Raw genomic sequence first — 16,592 nt, 5'->3', positions numbered from 1 at the left:
TCGCAGGTGCCACGGAAAGCTGTACAGCCCCATACTGTACAGTTTCCACAAAAACAAGGACAGCAGGCTAAGAAAAAAACAGTGGCTGTGGGAATGAGTAACTAACCCTTGGATCTGAGGATATCATTAGCCAAAAGTGAAAGATATACTTGAACACATACAAAATACAGTTGTAAGTTTCTCTCTGCATACCCCACAGAAAAATCAAACTAGATGCCTTGTCCCAGTAAGAAAAGCGTTTTCATTAGGGGAGCATTTTTCATTACCCAAATTTTTTTCATCAGTCCCCAATACATTAAGAAGGCAGAGCTTTGATGCAGTGACTGAGGAAGGCTATGGAGTTGTCATCCTCAGGGATGAAGGGGGCTTTTCTCTAAGATGATGTGTTTGAAAAGCCAGCAAGTCCCTGAAGGGCAGCATGGAAGGGCCTGCACCCACAACAAGACACCACGGTGTAGGAAGGGACCCCACCTGTAACCATCAGTGTCCAGGGCTGACACACCCCTCTGTCCCTCCCAGCAGGCACACCCAGCTTCTATGGCTCTAAATGCATACAAAACTCTCTCTGCATCAGGGCTCATGGTTGCACTTATACCACTTCTGTTTTCAAGTAACTAGAAGCCTGTGCATTGATTGATTGTTATTTTGTCACTAAAAAGCAGAAAAACTGAGCAGAGCTGGAGCGGCCCTCAAAACAGGCAGGGATTAGCGCTTTATAGAGAGCAGGTTCAAAAATAAATTACACTGGCTGAAGTAATTTGGCCACCATCCCATGCAAGTGCTGTAAAGGCTATTAAGTCTCTGATTCAAATTAAGGCATCCCTTCCAGCCATCAATTACCATTAAAGTACTCAATTCCAGCTTCAATGTCCAGCTTCAGGATAGCCACCACATACCTGTGCAATACTCCTTAAGCCTACTGTCAAAGATCGAATCAGAACACCACACAAAGATATTCCCAACTGCTTGGACATGATCCACCTCCAGCCCATAACATCCACTAACACAGAGTATTACATGACATCTCTAGGAAGATGTCTCAGGCTTGCTCCAAGGGCCTGACCTAAGTAATATCAGAATGTCAGACGGGCACTCATGATTTCGGGAGCAAAAGCAGCCACGGCAATCACAGCAAAGCAGCACTGTGCATTTTTTACTCTCTGTAAAAACAGGCTAACAAATGGTGCTGGTATTTTAATTCTTCCCAGAAATAAATCACAGATGGTATCCAAGGCCACCTGCAGTCCATGCTGAGAGGCATTTTCAAGGCAAATACATTGACACACACACATAAAGGGCTGTAAGAACACAATTTTTTTTACTGCATGGAGAGTGCAATTTAACTGAATTTAAACAACCCCAGATACTGTTGATTTAAGATATATAAAAACCCAGCAGGAAGGTATGTGGGAAAGCTTAGGAAGAAACCTGAGTCTCCCTTGCAGCATTAGGGCTTTATTTCTAAAGTGTAGTGAGGTGAAAGAACAGCCTTGCTTTTTTCTTTTCTACCCATTCTAGTGATGCTATGAACCAATTTTGCTCCCCCAAATGAGGCACACTAGATAATACACAGATAAGCCACTCACACTGTTTTCCCTTCTCCATCCAGCCTGTGTTTGAGTACTAAGGATACATAACCATGATTTCATGACCCATCCTGATGCCACAAACCAGCATTCCTCATTTCCATGCTGTAAGCAATGCCCTAAGATGTATTACCTGCAAGCTCTGCAAGAGCAAGACTACACAAATTTCAGCACCAAGTGTTTTCATATTGGTTTCTTTGCCTCCTGGCCCACTCTCTCCTCTCTGTCAAGGCTGAACATCAGAACAGTTCCCTGAACTGCAAAAAGACCAGCCCAAGAGTCCCCACTTGCTGTCCAGAGGCTCCCTCCTCCAGAAGATGCCACAAGGGGGAATGAAGGTTTCTGCATGGCAGGCTGGTCCCTTCCCGCTCCGTTGGGTCAGCAGCATTTGGCAGAGTAAGTCCAAGGGGAGCTTGTGGCTAGGAACCTGTTGGTGGACGTGTAGACCCACAGAGGTAACGCTGCAGAAGTGTGTGCGCTCTCAGGTACACACACCAGTGCATTTATGTAAATAAACACACAGGGTCACATTACACATCCTGCAGGACTCTGAACTCTCAGGTATGTTTTAACATCCAGAAGGCAAATGTGAATTTTTAGATGATGACCTTTCTGCAGACACAGAAATGCAGCTTAGATAGCACAGAACTATTATTAGCATGTTTATCCACCCAGCTCCAGCAAGGAACTCGGCAACCTCCTGCAGCCCCATCCGCTGATGCTCACATTGATCTGCCCTCCATGGGAAGCACTGCCCTGACAACAAACACAGAGAGGGATGGTAAGAACTGCTTTGGGAATTAAAATGTTGAATGAGTGCAATTGTAGGAGGTAAGGTGAATTATTTTTCTCCCCTCCATTGTTATAAGGAGATTGATTTAATTGATAATGAATGTTCACCAATTGGGTTTAAGGCTTTGCTGTTTTTTCTCTGCATGTCAACCCACGTGCATTGCTGAAGGGCAATGTAAGTCTCAACAGTAACATCAAGCACACAAGGCTGGGGAGAAGCAAGACAAAAGCTTTGTACTATCAACAGCAAAAAAATCTTCATTAGCACATCAGAGATGTTCTTAATATTTGAATGAGGTTGCATGACCTCATATTCTCATTCACGAATGGGAGACAAGTGGTGAGATAAATTTCAGATATCATCACTATTTGATCTCCAGGAGCAGAGGTTCTCCAGAATTCCTAAAAATAACAGCAAATCTGCAGCAGAAGTAGCAACAAGAATGTTAAGGCCAGCTTTCAGAATAGCTGTGGTCGACTCACACCTCAGATGGACTATTTCCAGCCTTTACTTGCTAAAGGAAAAAAACCCCAAGGATCTCCTGGGGTCACTACCATATGTCAGGCAAACCAGTGAGGCAGTCTAATCCAGCAGCAGGTTTATAACCCACCTACAATTACTGAATGCCAACTGTTTTGATGCCTTGAGAAGGCTGACCTAGAACAGAGGCTAGACAGAATAAAGAATAAAGTAGGTATTTATCGAAAGGTGTTAAGGGGTATACCTTGGGTGGTACAAGAGCCTGGTCAGGGCTACACCCACGATGGACCCAAAATGGTCACAAAATCAACAACTGGTCACAAGGTCTCACACTTCTATAAGTTTTGGTCCATCTACCTATCAGGATTAATTGTTAATCACTGCTTTAGGTTATGAAGTCCCATCCTTCTTGTTTTCTCTCTTCACCATTGTTTATGGCCTGAAACTTGTAATGATTGTCCTTGGTATCAAGCTAGAAAAAGAGTTTGTTTTGTCTACCTGCTCTGTGAAGAGAGCTCATTAACACTTTATATAAAGCTCAAAACTACACACCTAGGCAGCACAGCATATGAAAAATATGAAAGCTAAAACTTAAGGCATCAGTTTGTCAGGGCTATTTAATGGGTAATTCATCTGGCATCTCTGAGGGATTCCATTTCCATTCCCTTTATAGGAACTACATTGTGGAAGAGCTTTTCCTACATAGAGAGAATTTTTGTTCTTTTCATTCTCCCCATTTCCAATTCAAACACTGTTCTCCATTTTTGCATTTAATTTCAGTTTTCATTTCCCCCCACTCTTAGAGAACATAATTAGATAGCACTAATTACCCATGTCTAGCTAGTCAGGGTGTTTTGTCACTGGTCTCTGGGCTGGGGTGAGGAATGAGTTTTCTGAGGGGCCACCTGCAATGACACTGACAGGTGCTTGCTGGGACTGATTGCCAAGTTTGCCTTGGAAACCTGACCTGCAGTTCCACTGTCAGAGAAAACACACATTATTCTCCTCCACCACTTTTCTGCCCTGAAGCTAACAGAGGTACAGCAACATTTGCCAGCAAAGAATCCCACCTGTCTCTGAAAGCAGGAAAGGGAGCAGTTAAAGCATTGGGGGTCAACCTTCCCAGGATTTATTATCAATTGCTAGTATTTCACTAGGTGACTTGTGTTCACTTCAACATCTTTTCCCACAGTTACGGTATCACGGGAGGAAGGTGTTGCTTTGCCTAGCAGCCACATGGCAACCAGCACTTCTGGCAGAGCAGGAGTGCATGGAAGTGCATCCTTATGTTGGTGGAGTTGGTGGAATGGCAATTGCTCGCAGTTCAATCAGCAGTGTGCAGACTGACAAGATCACTTCTATTCACTAAACAATTAAACTCATTCACTGAGATCAAGCAGACCTGTGCTGTCATTTGGCACAAAACTGGAATAGTGGATGAGCCATCACCCACTGAAGCACTGCAGCTCTTCCTTTCCTATCTCCCAGGAGCTCCCAGGCAGCAAGCTGTGTCCTTATCGACTCCATTTCCTTATTAATTCCCTATTGATCTGCTCACTGAGCACTAGGCAGAAATAATATTTTTATCTTCTGTACTCTTGGCTGTGCTGCCATTGGATTGTGAAGCCTCCTGCGTAGCTTGGGTTTTCTGTAACCTGGGGAGGATGGATCCACCCACACTCACTGGGAGAGCAGGCACTCAGCGAGGGGTACCTGTGGGAAATCATGAACGTTTGTTGTGTGAATACCTCAGCTGCTGGTCTGCCTACTCCCTGACATGGAAATTTACAGAGTGGTAATTCATCCTTCCAGGTCCAGCCAGTGGCAAAAAATACCCTGAACCATCAAAATCTGCTCAGGATATTACAGCTACTACTTCCTTCTACCTAATTGTGGAGATTGGTCTACAAATCAGAGCAGTCTGTGAGGAGCAGTCTGTGAGGATGGGTGATAAGGGCTGTTTTCTGTGATACCTGTGCATGGTCTGCCACTGTGTCCACCTGAGGCTGCCTGTCCCACACCCAGCAGCTTCTCCACTGCTTCTACACAGCCATCAAATGCAGGCACCCAGCAGAGGCTGCAGGGCCCACACACAACCCCAGGCACTGCAGAAAGGGTCTGTCTGTGGGGAAAACACAGACAGAATTACAGAATGTAATTCTCAACAGCAGAACATAGTGCACTTTTTACTTACACTGTTCTATTGCTCATTACACAGACCCCAAATAATTTCCCTGTGACAGAGGTGGGAGGAAGGAGCAAATATAAAGAAAATATAAGCGCAGAGATACAATATGACAAGAACAAGTAGTGCAGCTTCCCAGGGATGGAGACTTCCAACTCCTGGCCTGTATTTTTGGGCCAAAAAGAGAACGTGCAAGGTGAGTTTTGCTTTTCCAAACTGCCAGCTAATGCTGAAATAACTGAAGTAAGTCTAGTGCTAGCACCAATGCCATGAGACACCAAGCACCTAGAGAAGAGCACGGTTGGTTCTGTGGGGCTCCAAGCTCCAACAAGGCTTCAGATGCTCTAAAACAACACCACCAGCATAAACTGTGCTATGTAATACAATTGAGAAAATGTTTGCAGTCAGTTCTCAAAACAGACTCTTTCATAATTGAAATACTGCAGAGCAGAAAACAGCATTATAATTACAATAAATGGGTGCTGCTGAGTTAGAGAAGATCTTTTGTCTGCAAATCCCATTTACACAAGCAGAGGCAATGCTGGTAGGAGCAGTTACATTACTCTGTGCGTGCCACTGCAGGGCTTGGGTAATTTTTTGTCAGCTCCTCTTCTTTTTGACTTGCAATGGCCTTTTCTGGTAAATTGGGAAAAGTTCAGAGACTAGATAGAGAAAAACTGGAGGACTGCAAAACTTTGTGACGCTGAAAAAATCAGCACCTATCGAGCAGCAGGATAAGGGAGGAGTTGATCACTCTATGGAAAACAGACTTTTGGTAATGGGATCTTCAATGTGGCATTGAAAGGTGTAAACAAATTCAATGACTGGAAGCTGGAGTTAAACAAATCAGTCTAAAAATAAAGGAGGACATTTTCAACAGCCAATGTAATTAACCTTCAGTACAGTTTACTGGTGGTTGTGCTGGATTTTCCATTGCTGGAAACTTTAAAAAAAATAAAAGGTTGTTCTAAATTATTTCCTAAATGCCCAGCATGGCAAAACAGAACAGGATGCTGCTCAAAAAAGCTAAAAATCACCTTCACCCAGGTTCAGTCCCTCCTCAGTGACAATGAACTCCTGTCCTCACAGGTCAGCCTGGGTGGGTTAGGAGCCCTTGGAGAGCTTTTATCATAACCCTGTCAGCTGGCCAAAAGACAAAACACACATGTAATTTCTGGAGTTTTCTGTCACATCACACATCAGGAAAGAACATTTCTTCCACCTCCTGGCATGCCCTATGGAGCTGAGCTCTGCCCTTGCTGTCCATCAGAGCCACTCTTCACCTTGTCTGTCCTTCCCAAACACGCTTCTGTTCCTGAAAACACTGTCTGTGCACTCCATGCTTGCTTTCCCTTGCCACCACGCTATCCCCCCAGCCCCCTGCATTCATTCCCCAGAGGTGCTTGTCCTTTCTCCCAGGCCCCAAGGACCAGAGGGGAGAGGTTTGGGGAGCTGGGGTGACCTGCTTGGTGCACTGAGCACTGCCTGGGAGCAGCTGAGCTGCATGAACAGCACTGGTCAGAGCAGCAAGTGGAGGGAAGCTGCTCACAGGGAGCAACCCCATCTGTGTGTGAAGGAAGGGTCCTTGACAGATTCCACAGGACATGTCCCATATTACAGCCCAGCCCTGTGCCCCGATTTACCACTCAGCTACAAGCAAGGCAATGCATCCTGCTGCTTCAGCTTCCCCCTGTACAGAACCTCAGCAATGATATTTGCCCTGTTACTGCACAGGAGCATTTTCAGGATCAATTAGTTTAGCGTTCATGCAAAGCTCTGTGGACAGAAGCCTCAATACAAGCAGTAAGTACCATTATTGTTACTGCACTTCAGATGGCTACCACACTGACATTTTCCAGGCATGCACCATTAACAATTTACCAAGATAAATGGCCCAGGAACCTGAAAATGCATTTAGGACAACTACCTCCTGTTTGCCAGCATACATTCAGTTACGTAAATGACACCTCATTGCTCAACGTGTAGCTATGGTAACATTTCTATCTCATATACTGAAGTGCACACACACACACACACACACACACACACACACACACACACGTGGAGCTGGAGGGAAGCCAGGTTACCTCATTTCGTGACACACAAACATTGAGCCAGGGAACTTTCCCAGGCTCCCAAAGCCAAGCTGCTCCCAAGGAGCCAAGGACAAGGAGCAGCCAACTTGCCCAATGCCTGTCAGGAAAGACATGGGCTGAGAGCCCCACCAGGCCCCTGAGGGACTTACTTGAGAGCAGTTTTGTAGTGGTAGATTGCTTCAATGTTACGGCCCTGGTCCTTCAGAAAATTGGCATAGTTGTAGTGCACCTTGGCGTTGTGGGGCAGGGTCTTCACTCCTGAGCTGTGAAGAGAAACAGAAGCGGGACACTGTTAGCAGCCAGGTTACCCCACCTTCCCCTGGGTCCAACCTTCTTCTCAAAGTCCCTCCCTCCTCCTGAAAAGCTTGCTCGTAATCCAAGCACCTTGTCACCTCCTGTGCATTTGTGCCAACACAGCTCATGTTATAACTCTGAGCTTGTCCCACGCGCAAAGTGCCCCGGGCAGACATAAATGTGTGGCAGCAATTCAACTCATCCTGCTCGCTGTCACCGCAGGCACTTCCAGCAGCAGCACTGCAACACTCCCTGTGGCCAGATGCTGCTGTGTTTTAAAATCTGAATTACTAAATTGAAAGACCAAAACCTAAATGGTTAATATTTAGAGGGAAAACACGTAGTGCTTTCTAAAAGCAGGGTGTCTGCTTAAACCTGAGTGTCATGAAGCATCTGATGAAAACCTTGATTTAAACCTGGCCCTGCAGATACCAGCAAGAGGGCATCTTCTCCATGTGCACCAGCCACTCGGTGGAATGCATGGCATACCCCGAGTACCAGCACACGTGCACTGCTTAAGGCTGAGCAGAGTATGGCCAGGAGGTGAGGGCCATACTCTGCTCAGCCTTAAGCAGTGCACTCTCACCCTTAGGTAGCAAAACAAGGCTCTGGCATTATGGCACATGACTGAGGATACCTGGCTGCACAGCCCCATCCCTTCCCTTTGTCTCCCCTGCCATGTGCAGACTGAACTCAACATTTGGAATTAATAATGAGGGCACAAAGACAAAAGCAAGCATATGCTTATTTGCTTAATTGAGAGCACAGAAAGCAAGGTACACCTTGCACAGCCAGAGGAAATGCCGTTTCAAGGTTAAACAGAGAAAGAAAACACAGGAGCACGTACACCATGGAAACATTTCCCCTGCAAGAATCCAGAGAAGTCAGTACTCCGTTTAATGGGGGGAATCCTTTCCAGCACATAAATAGGGGCTCTCTGAGGTAAGGGGAAATAAGGATGGATGAATCTGTTCATGTAAAAGCAGACAAAGTGCTGTTTCTTGCTCACAAGCAGATTCCTGCCAGCTGCTCTCTTTTCTACTCCCACCACCTCCAACCCTGCTACCTCAGGTAGGAAAAGCAAGGATTAGAAAATTCCCAAGTCTTGTTGCTTTGCCTTGTCTGTCTCTCCTGGTTAGCTTTGGTTAGCATGGAAGTTAATCATAATGAGACAGGGACACAGGCAGCCCCTGCTGTGTGGTGCACACCCTCTTGCATGGGAGGAATGCACCCAGAGCTGCAGAAGCCCTTTGAGGGGGATTTCACTGCAGAACAGCACTGAGGAATTGCAGTGGCAAATATGATATCCTTTTAGTTATCTGCAGCCAGTGGTATCCAGCATCACTAACACCTACTTGTGAGAGCTTCCAAAGCTTCACCCACAACTGCCTTACAGAGTTCAGCTCAACACAGCCACGGTTTGCCTACTAAAATTGAAAGTGCACCTTGCATTTGGCTTCCTAATCATCAGGTATTTCCAAATTACTTACTGGGAGCACTACAGGAATAAGACATTTTGTGACTAATCGCTGAATTAAATCAGTTAATTGATGCTATTCTTAAGAGAATGATTTTCTATATTAGTTTTCACAAAGATATACTGCACCAGCAGCAAGTAATGTGTGACTGCTGTGGCTGTGTTAATTTCTATTGGCCTTGGGAGCCATTAACTACACACTTACAACCTCTGGGCATTACTGGAATATTAATTCTTATACAGAGAGGGTTTCATTACATCAGCACCAGTGTTACAGGCAGAGACATGGCACTCAAAACTGCTGCTCTCTCAGAGCTGCGTGCAAGGAGCTGCTCTGCTACAGCCCCTGCTGAACCAGAGCAGACTGAGCTCACAGTGAGGAGTACATTACATATGCACGAGCACTTCAGTTCTAATGAGATGCAGTTTTAACTGCGAGATGCATATGTTTAAATATTTTAATTCTGGACTGTTTTCTTTCAAGTAGGATTTATCACTGATTCTGATGGTCCCACTTATTAAAACATCACTAATAAAGCTTCTTGCATCTGTGTGCTTCTGCTGGTGGCAGGGGTGACACAGGAAACGCAGAAATGGGTTTGGGTTCTTAAGATGGTCTCTTCTGCACCACACTGCTCACACTGACCTATTTATTCTCCTCGCACGGGCGGGGAGGGGGAATGTTTCATTCTGCAAATGCAGGAAGCAATGACTGAGGCTGCTTGGAGCCTCTGTGCTGGGGGAGGCAGCAAACGCGGCACTGGATGCAGAGGGGAATCTTTGGGAGAGTTTAGGCAAACACTCCTGCTAACTGATTCCTGACCAGTCGAGAACGCTGTTTGCTCCTTGACAGAGGAAACAATGATGTCCAGAGTGAAAGCCAAGAAGGAAAGGGTGGAGTATAAATAACAAAGCAGAACACAATGTTTTTCCATTTCTGCTTCCCACAAGCTCCTAGCCTCTCACAATTTCAAAATCATTTTCCAATGTGCTTTTCCAATCTCTCCTATTTCCCTGTTCCCCAGCCAGGCACACACATGCCCTTCTGAAAACCCACGGCATCAATCTGGCTCCAGCCAGAAACGAGCCCACTGACATTGGAAGTTACTACTCCAGAGGATTTCCTTCCCTTCTGATTTCTACGACAGCAGTAAGTGACATAAATGGAAAATAAACAATAGGCAAACCTTTTTACGTAACGCTTCCTCCCCGGGGAAAAACAAAAAGCCTGTTAGCCATAAATCAGAGAAATAAAATACCAGTGGTATTTTCCAACCTCAAATACCAGCATCATCCAAATTCCACTTCAGTTGGGAAAAAAGCCCTGTGATCCCCTCTCTTGTATTCCTAAATGCATGTTCTGCTCTACAAGGTGAATGGGTGCAGGGCTGAGGTTTCATTGATTTTCTGTGATATCCATATGAAAAGTGCTCAGTTTTGAAGAATATGAGACCACTCCTGCCTCAGCAGGAACTCTGGGAAACTGATGGTGTCTCCTCTGCTTTGGGAATCACTATCATCAACAAAGGTTCTCTACAGCAAATTATTCTCTGGATGACACAACCACCTTCCTTGGCTTCCTACCCTTGTACTGATTTCACAGATATCTGTGTTGGGCCAGAATAAACTGTCCTACAGAAGATGTCCAAAATGCAATGGGACTTGTTCTCTTCAGCTGAGCCAGCTTTCAGAATTAACAAAGTAACACAGCAGTAAATGCCACTTTTGGGACTGGAGCAGGTTTTGCAAATTCCTGCAGTCAGCAGACCCGGCTTGGGAAGGAGAGCTGCTGACTAAGAAGGCATCGTTTTTGTAAAGCTCTTTTGCTGGTTACAACTGGGTTTCCAGGCACTGTCACAAACGTGGGCAGCGCGTGCGGGCGCTTTCCAGGAGCAACAGGAAACGCGGCAGCTTGACGAGCCTTGGGAAGGTCAGTACAGCGGATGCAGAGATCAGCCCACAGCTCTCCCCTCCCTCTCCCTGGCTTCAGACATTAACACTGACCACAGTTTGAGTCTGACCTTCTGGCCTGTGCATCCACTCTAGAGGGTAGTTCCTTAAATAATTAACAAGTAAGTCCTCCCTGAGCACCTGCCAACGCAGTAAGACAAACTGCTTGGGGCCTCTGAAGATGTCTATGCCTCAAATATCTCTCTATATATTTGGCCACGTCTTATACTTGTGGTTTATTTGCTTCTCATTTAGTCTTGCACACATGCTTGTGCATCTATGTGGAGATGCATCATTTCCTCAGACACCAGCATCCTCCCCCACGCTGCTGCTTTCAGCCGGGACCTGGCAGGATTTCTGCATCCAGAAAACTTGGTCCCTGGGCTGAAGACTGAGTGGCCACAGTGGCCCAGAGGTAGCAGCAGTGTCACACAATGTCAAAATGGGGTAAGTTTTGAGAAAGGGACAGAATGGGGTAGAAGCACAAAACTAGGAACACACTGAGTACACAAACGTTTCCTGGACCAACATAGAAAAAGTGCATTTAACATGACAGGCCTCAGCCAAGGGAATCAAGACAGATCAATCCTGGAGAAACAAGCAAACAGAGGAACAAAAAGTAAAGGTGAAAGAAAAAAAAAAAAAAAACTCTAAGAGGAGGGAAGTAGTTATTAATTAAAGCAGCAACTGGAGAAAGAAGAATGAGGAATTAAGATTGTGAGTAAAGATCCTCCCAGCACATACTTCTTAAAAAATATCCAACACACACAGAGAATACCAAGCAGGTTGGTTTATGTCTCCTTTCCCACATCTATAGATTTGCTCTGTATCCTCCTCCTGTTCCATCCATTAAAATTTATTGTTGTTTCACATACCTCCATCCACTTCTCCCACCTCTCCTCATCAGCCTCCTCCTTCTGCCCCAAAGAGGAGATCTCTCACTTCTGGGATGACATTATCTTCTTGCTATACTATTCTTCTTTTGCTTTTCCTTTCCATCAACAAGGAGGGTCCTACCACATTACAGATTTGTGAGAGATGTGTAACACCTACCAAAGAAGATCTTAAAAGGGCAACAAAAAGGCCAATAAGGGTAAACAGCACAGTGAAGACAGCTATGAGAAATGAAAGGCGTTCTTTAAAAAGGAACAGCTACAGAAGGAAAAAGGAAAAGAGCATAAACGTCAGCCAGTTAAACATAAACCATAATTAGGCAGACCAAAAGAGATTTAAAGAAAAACTTGCTAAAGCTATCAAAGCTAATAATGGAATACATCAGACAGAGGAAACCTGCCAAAGATCCCCTAAGGCAAATAGATGATGGAGGTCTAAAAGTAGTGCTTGAACAAGAAAAGACCACAGCAGAAAAGCTAAATGTGTTCTCTGCACCAGTGCTCACTACAGGGAAACTAAAGGAGCTGCCACACAGGAGCCTTTCCTCACAGGGCCAGACCGAAGCACTGTCTCTTACTGAAGTGGCAGTAAAAGAGGCTTTAAAACAAATCAACACCCAGAACAGTTATGAACCCATTGGGCCTGGTAGAATGCATCCAAAGGAAATCAAACATGCAGCTATTAGCTGCGGTAGGCAGCCTATAATTTAAATGAGACTGGCACTAGGGGAATGGAAGTTGATGAACATGACTTCATTTGGCTCCAGAGAAAGGATCTTGACGGGGAAACAGACCAGAAAGTCTGATTTCCACTTCAGGTAATTTGGGGAAAACCATCATAAATTCTACTTCTAGCACATTTCTGGATAACTACAGTCCAACTAAGAATTAGACTTGCGTATTGCAGAAAGAAGTTATTTGGGAAGTTCTGCTGGTGTTTTATAGACTCAACAGGTACATACATGTTATTGAAACTATGGAAAGCCTTTATAAATATCCAAATACAGCCCAGTCAGTCAAAATCACATACACCAATGTTCAGCACTTAAATGCTCAAAGGGGTTTTTTTTATAAAATCCCTCACTAAAGACTTCCTGTTTCTTCAAGGAGTAAGAGGGGAAGATCCTCTCATGAATCAATACTTAGCTGAAAGACAGCAAGTAAAGAGCATGAATATGTGAACAGTTTTTACAGCTGGAGAAGAGTGCAAGCAGGGTTCCCAGGAGACATGCAATGGCACCTGAGCTACTTCAGGTGTTCACAAAGGATCTTGAAAGGGGAGCAAAACAGGGAGGGGACACTTTTGCCAATGACACCAATGTGACACTGCAAGAATTAACAACACTTTGTTGCAGAAGGATCTCACAGTACTGCAGACCAGCAAAAATGATGGCACAAGAAACACAGTGTTGGTGCAGATACAAGCATCAGAGAGTAAGCACACACACACTCTAAATCTGCATACAGATTGATGTCTAAAAACCTGGTATTTCCAGTCACAGTAGGTGTCCTGGAATTTGTGTTGGGAGTGCTGTGAAATTATAACTCACTGCTTAAGAGAGGTCAAAAAAGGCAAGCAGAAGATTAGGAATTAGCAGGAGAAGAGAACAAGAACCAGAATGCAGTACTATGTTATTGTGCTGCACATATCTCTTGAAAGGTCTGGCCTCTTTCTCAAAGGGATGGATTAGAGTATGAAAGTATCCGGAGAAGACTGACAAGAGGAATCAGAAATGCAGAACAGCTTCCCTGTGAGGAGAGTACAAGACCAACTGACTTCAGTGTGAAAAGGAGACAGCCTTAGGTGAAGGCACAAGGGCTCAAGGCATGGAAGTGCCTTTATCCTAAGTGACAAGCTGATGGTTACTCACAACTCATTCAGCACACCAGAACTAGGGGACACCAAACTATATGATCAGGCAGAAGGGTCACAGAACACAGGGGGAAATCTTGGTGTGCACACTCTGTAATTTAATGATGGAGCCCAGCGCACAGGATGCTGTAGAAGCCAAAACTATAAATAGATTTGAAAAAGCAGTCAGAGACATTATGGAAGAAAAGTCCATCAGTGGCTTTTAAAAGCAAAAATAGCAAGTAACTCCTGACTCAGGAAGTCTTTAAACTGCAGATTACTGCAAGCTGGGAAAGAACTGGAGAGAAGCATTATTGTTGCTGGCCCTGTTCTCACAGCGCTTTTTTCAGCAGCTGCTGCTGATTGCTCTCAGGGGCAGGCCACAATATGAGGTGACCCAGCAGGAATTTAAGAGTTCTGCCATCCCCTCAAAACCCTGGGGCAGACCTCCCTCCTGGTACTGTCCCCAAAACTCCGGAGCTGAAGAGGGAAGCAGCTCAACCTAGGGCACTGAGCCCTGAGTATAGCTCTGGGCTACCCCAAGTTCCTCCCTGGAGGTTAAGAGGTTTTAGCTCCAACTCAGAGCTGCACTGCAGCAGTGGCACAGCCTCGGAACTGGGGCTGGCAGTGAACAGTCACACTGCTTAGAATGGAGGCTGGAAGGACAGAGCCCCATTTGTATCCAACTAAGGGGACATATCCTTATCCCTCTCTTCTGACACAGACTCCATAGCACTCCATACTGCCTCTAGAATGCTCCTTAGTAGAAGGAAATGTCCTCCTGTCATCTGCTACAGTTTGACTTCATCGTTCTTAAACATGGGTGACCACAGCTGTGCACAACACAACACATGATGCCTGCAAGTCTGCAAATGGAATTGTCATATTCCCACCTCCCCTTCAGTAAGAGAGTGGTCCACCTTGGAAATCCTCCTACTTTCCTCCAAGTGGCCAGGTTTGGACTGGAGGTGTGTCCCACGTGGATTGCTGTGAGAGTCCAGGCCAGTCACCATGGCTGCTGTGGCTCAAACAGCAAACAGTGTTTGAGGGAGACAACAGGGAACTGAGACTGGCCCAGTGGGTCAGAGTGTTGTGTTAATAATAGTGCTGAGGCTGTGGGTTTGACCCCATCCCCATATTCACTTGAGAGCTGGACTTGATGATCCTTGTGGGTCCCTTCCAACGCAGAATAGTCCATGAATCATGCAGAGGGAAGAAACCCCAGTTCCAGATTTTTTAAAAAACAGACCCACTAAGAGAGCTCCAACCACTTCAGTAATGTTTCCTGAAGACCAAAGGGTACACATAAAAAATTATTTCATACTTTTAGTGCTGCATAAATTAAACTTTGCTCTGGCCAATAAGTTAGGAAATAAAGCTCAACCCGTGTGCAGATCACCTGCGTTTCTGCAATTACTTCACAATTAGACAACTGCTGAAAGCAGCTGGAGGCAAATGCAATACATTTTCTAGCAAAACACAAAATGAAACAGTCTGTTTCAATGCAAGAAAATACATAAATGAGGTTGTTAACAGAGCTGTTTGGCAAAGAGTAATCAAATAAAATAAAATATGGTACATTAAGTTTGGCACTTCGTGGCATTTTATTTTTGTCATTAGAACATTGCTAAAGAAATTTCAATATATTCAGTAGCGTTACTATGGCATTCTGGAGTGCTGCAAAAAACTTTTGCTATGTCTTTAGAAACTAAAGTGTTACGCTATCATTAAATCTACAGAATCAAAGTTACTTAAAAACAGCATGTCTTAAAAATGTGATTGTCAGAACCAAAGTTTGTCCATCAGCATATAAACTGCTGACACCAGTTTTTGCACGGTTATCAGAAAACAGAAAGTGTTATTTTATGATAATTAAAATGTTAATTAGATCAATGCATCAATAGCACAACTTTAAAGAAAACTATTCCATGTAACAAACTTACTTTAAACAATATAAAAATGCAAGTATTCTCCTGTGGTCACTCCTACCTGAAAAGGGATTCTCGTGACAGCCAGATTTCATTCTGTTTCACCGTCTTCCAAGAGAAAAGGAGCAGCAGAAAAGCAAAGAGGGTGGGAACAGTAATTCTCCATTTATTTAGCCACGTAGACAGCTTTTTTAGACCGTGGACAAAAAGGATGCAGTACCCCATACTGTGAAAAGAAAATAAAAATAAAAAATGAAAAATGTACCAAAAGTTACATTTCAAGTGTCTGATTTATATGCAAGACCATCCAGTACTGCATTTATTATACAATTACAGGGGGTTTTGGACTAATGATATTTTTCTGGGCTAACAAACTTCAATTCAACAGCAGTTTTCCTCAAGTCACTACACAATTTCCAAATTAATCTAAATGATAGACCCAGATGCCAAAAGTACAGTCGCATACATAATACTACCCAGCATAATAGTAGCTTACACCAGCCACAGAAGGCAGCTGCTTTTCTGAACAGCAAGCTAAGAAAGCACCATGTAATAACAGTAATACTGAGCACTACTGGAGCAGTGTGGAAATGACAAGGATTTTAACAGGGGGAAGTCTCTAAACAATCCCAGTGGTGGCTGCTATTAATTCCAGTTTACAAATTGTGAAGCTGAGGCAGGAGAGCGAGTGCTGTAGTCAGTGCTGCTGCAGGAGCAGGTGGCAGAGACCACCAAAAGGCAGAAGTGCCTGTCTGGGTCTTGCACTTGTACATCAAGGCCAGCCTGTCCCTTCTAGTGCCCAGCCCAGAGGAGCTGAGATGTGCTGGCAGATCTTCCTTGCTGCCCTTCCATGAACTGGCACACAGTCATTTCCAGCCCCCAGCACTTGCGTGGCTCTCCATGAATAACCACTGTGGCATTTTCACAAGCCAAATTCAGACTGAAGTCTCACTCCTGAATAAATTTAAATCAGTTCAGTAATTATTTACCTTAATTTGAGGTTTATGTTAATTCCTCCAATGATGTCCCTTCTGAATTAGAAATTCAGTGCTTTTGGT

General features: G+C 44.6%; 1 protein-coding gene across 1 annotated transcript in view; it reads right to left on the bottom strand.

Annotated features, from left to right (window-relative positions):
* LOC131593048 (protein O-mannosyl-transferase TMTC1-like) overlaps positions 1-16,592 on the bottom strand; it is a 134,465-nt gene that overhangs the window by 32,168 nt on the left and 85,705 nt on the right. The window contains exons 10-11 of the mRNA XM_058865223.1: positions 15,596-15,760; positions 7,290-7,403 (exon numbers count right to left, since the gene is read on the bottom strand). Of these exons, the coding sequence (XP_058721206.1) occupies positions 7,290-7,403; positions 15,596-15,760 (279 nt within the window). The remainder of the gene's footprint in view (positions 1-7,289; positions 7,404-15,595; positions 15,761-16,592) is intronic.

The sequence above is a fragment of the Poecile atricapillus genome, chromosome Z, assembly GCF_030490865.1.
Source record: "Poecile atricapillus isolate bPoeAtr1 chromosome Z, bPoeAtr1.hap1, whole genome shotgun sequence".
NCBI classification, from domain to species: domain Eukaryota; kingdom Metazoa; phylum Chordata; class Aves; order Passeriformes; family Paridae; genus Poecile; species Poecile atricapillus.
Note: the sequence above shows the minus strand (reverse complement) of the source record. Positions and strands in the feature narration are given on the sequence as shown.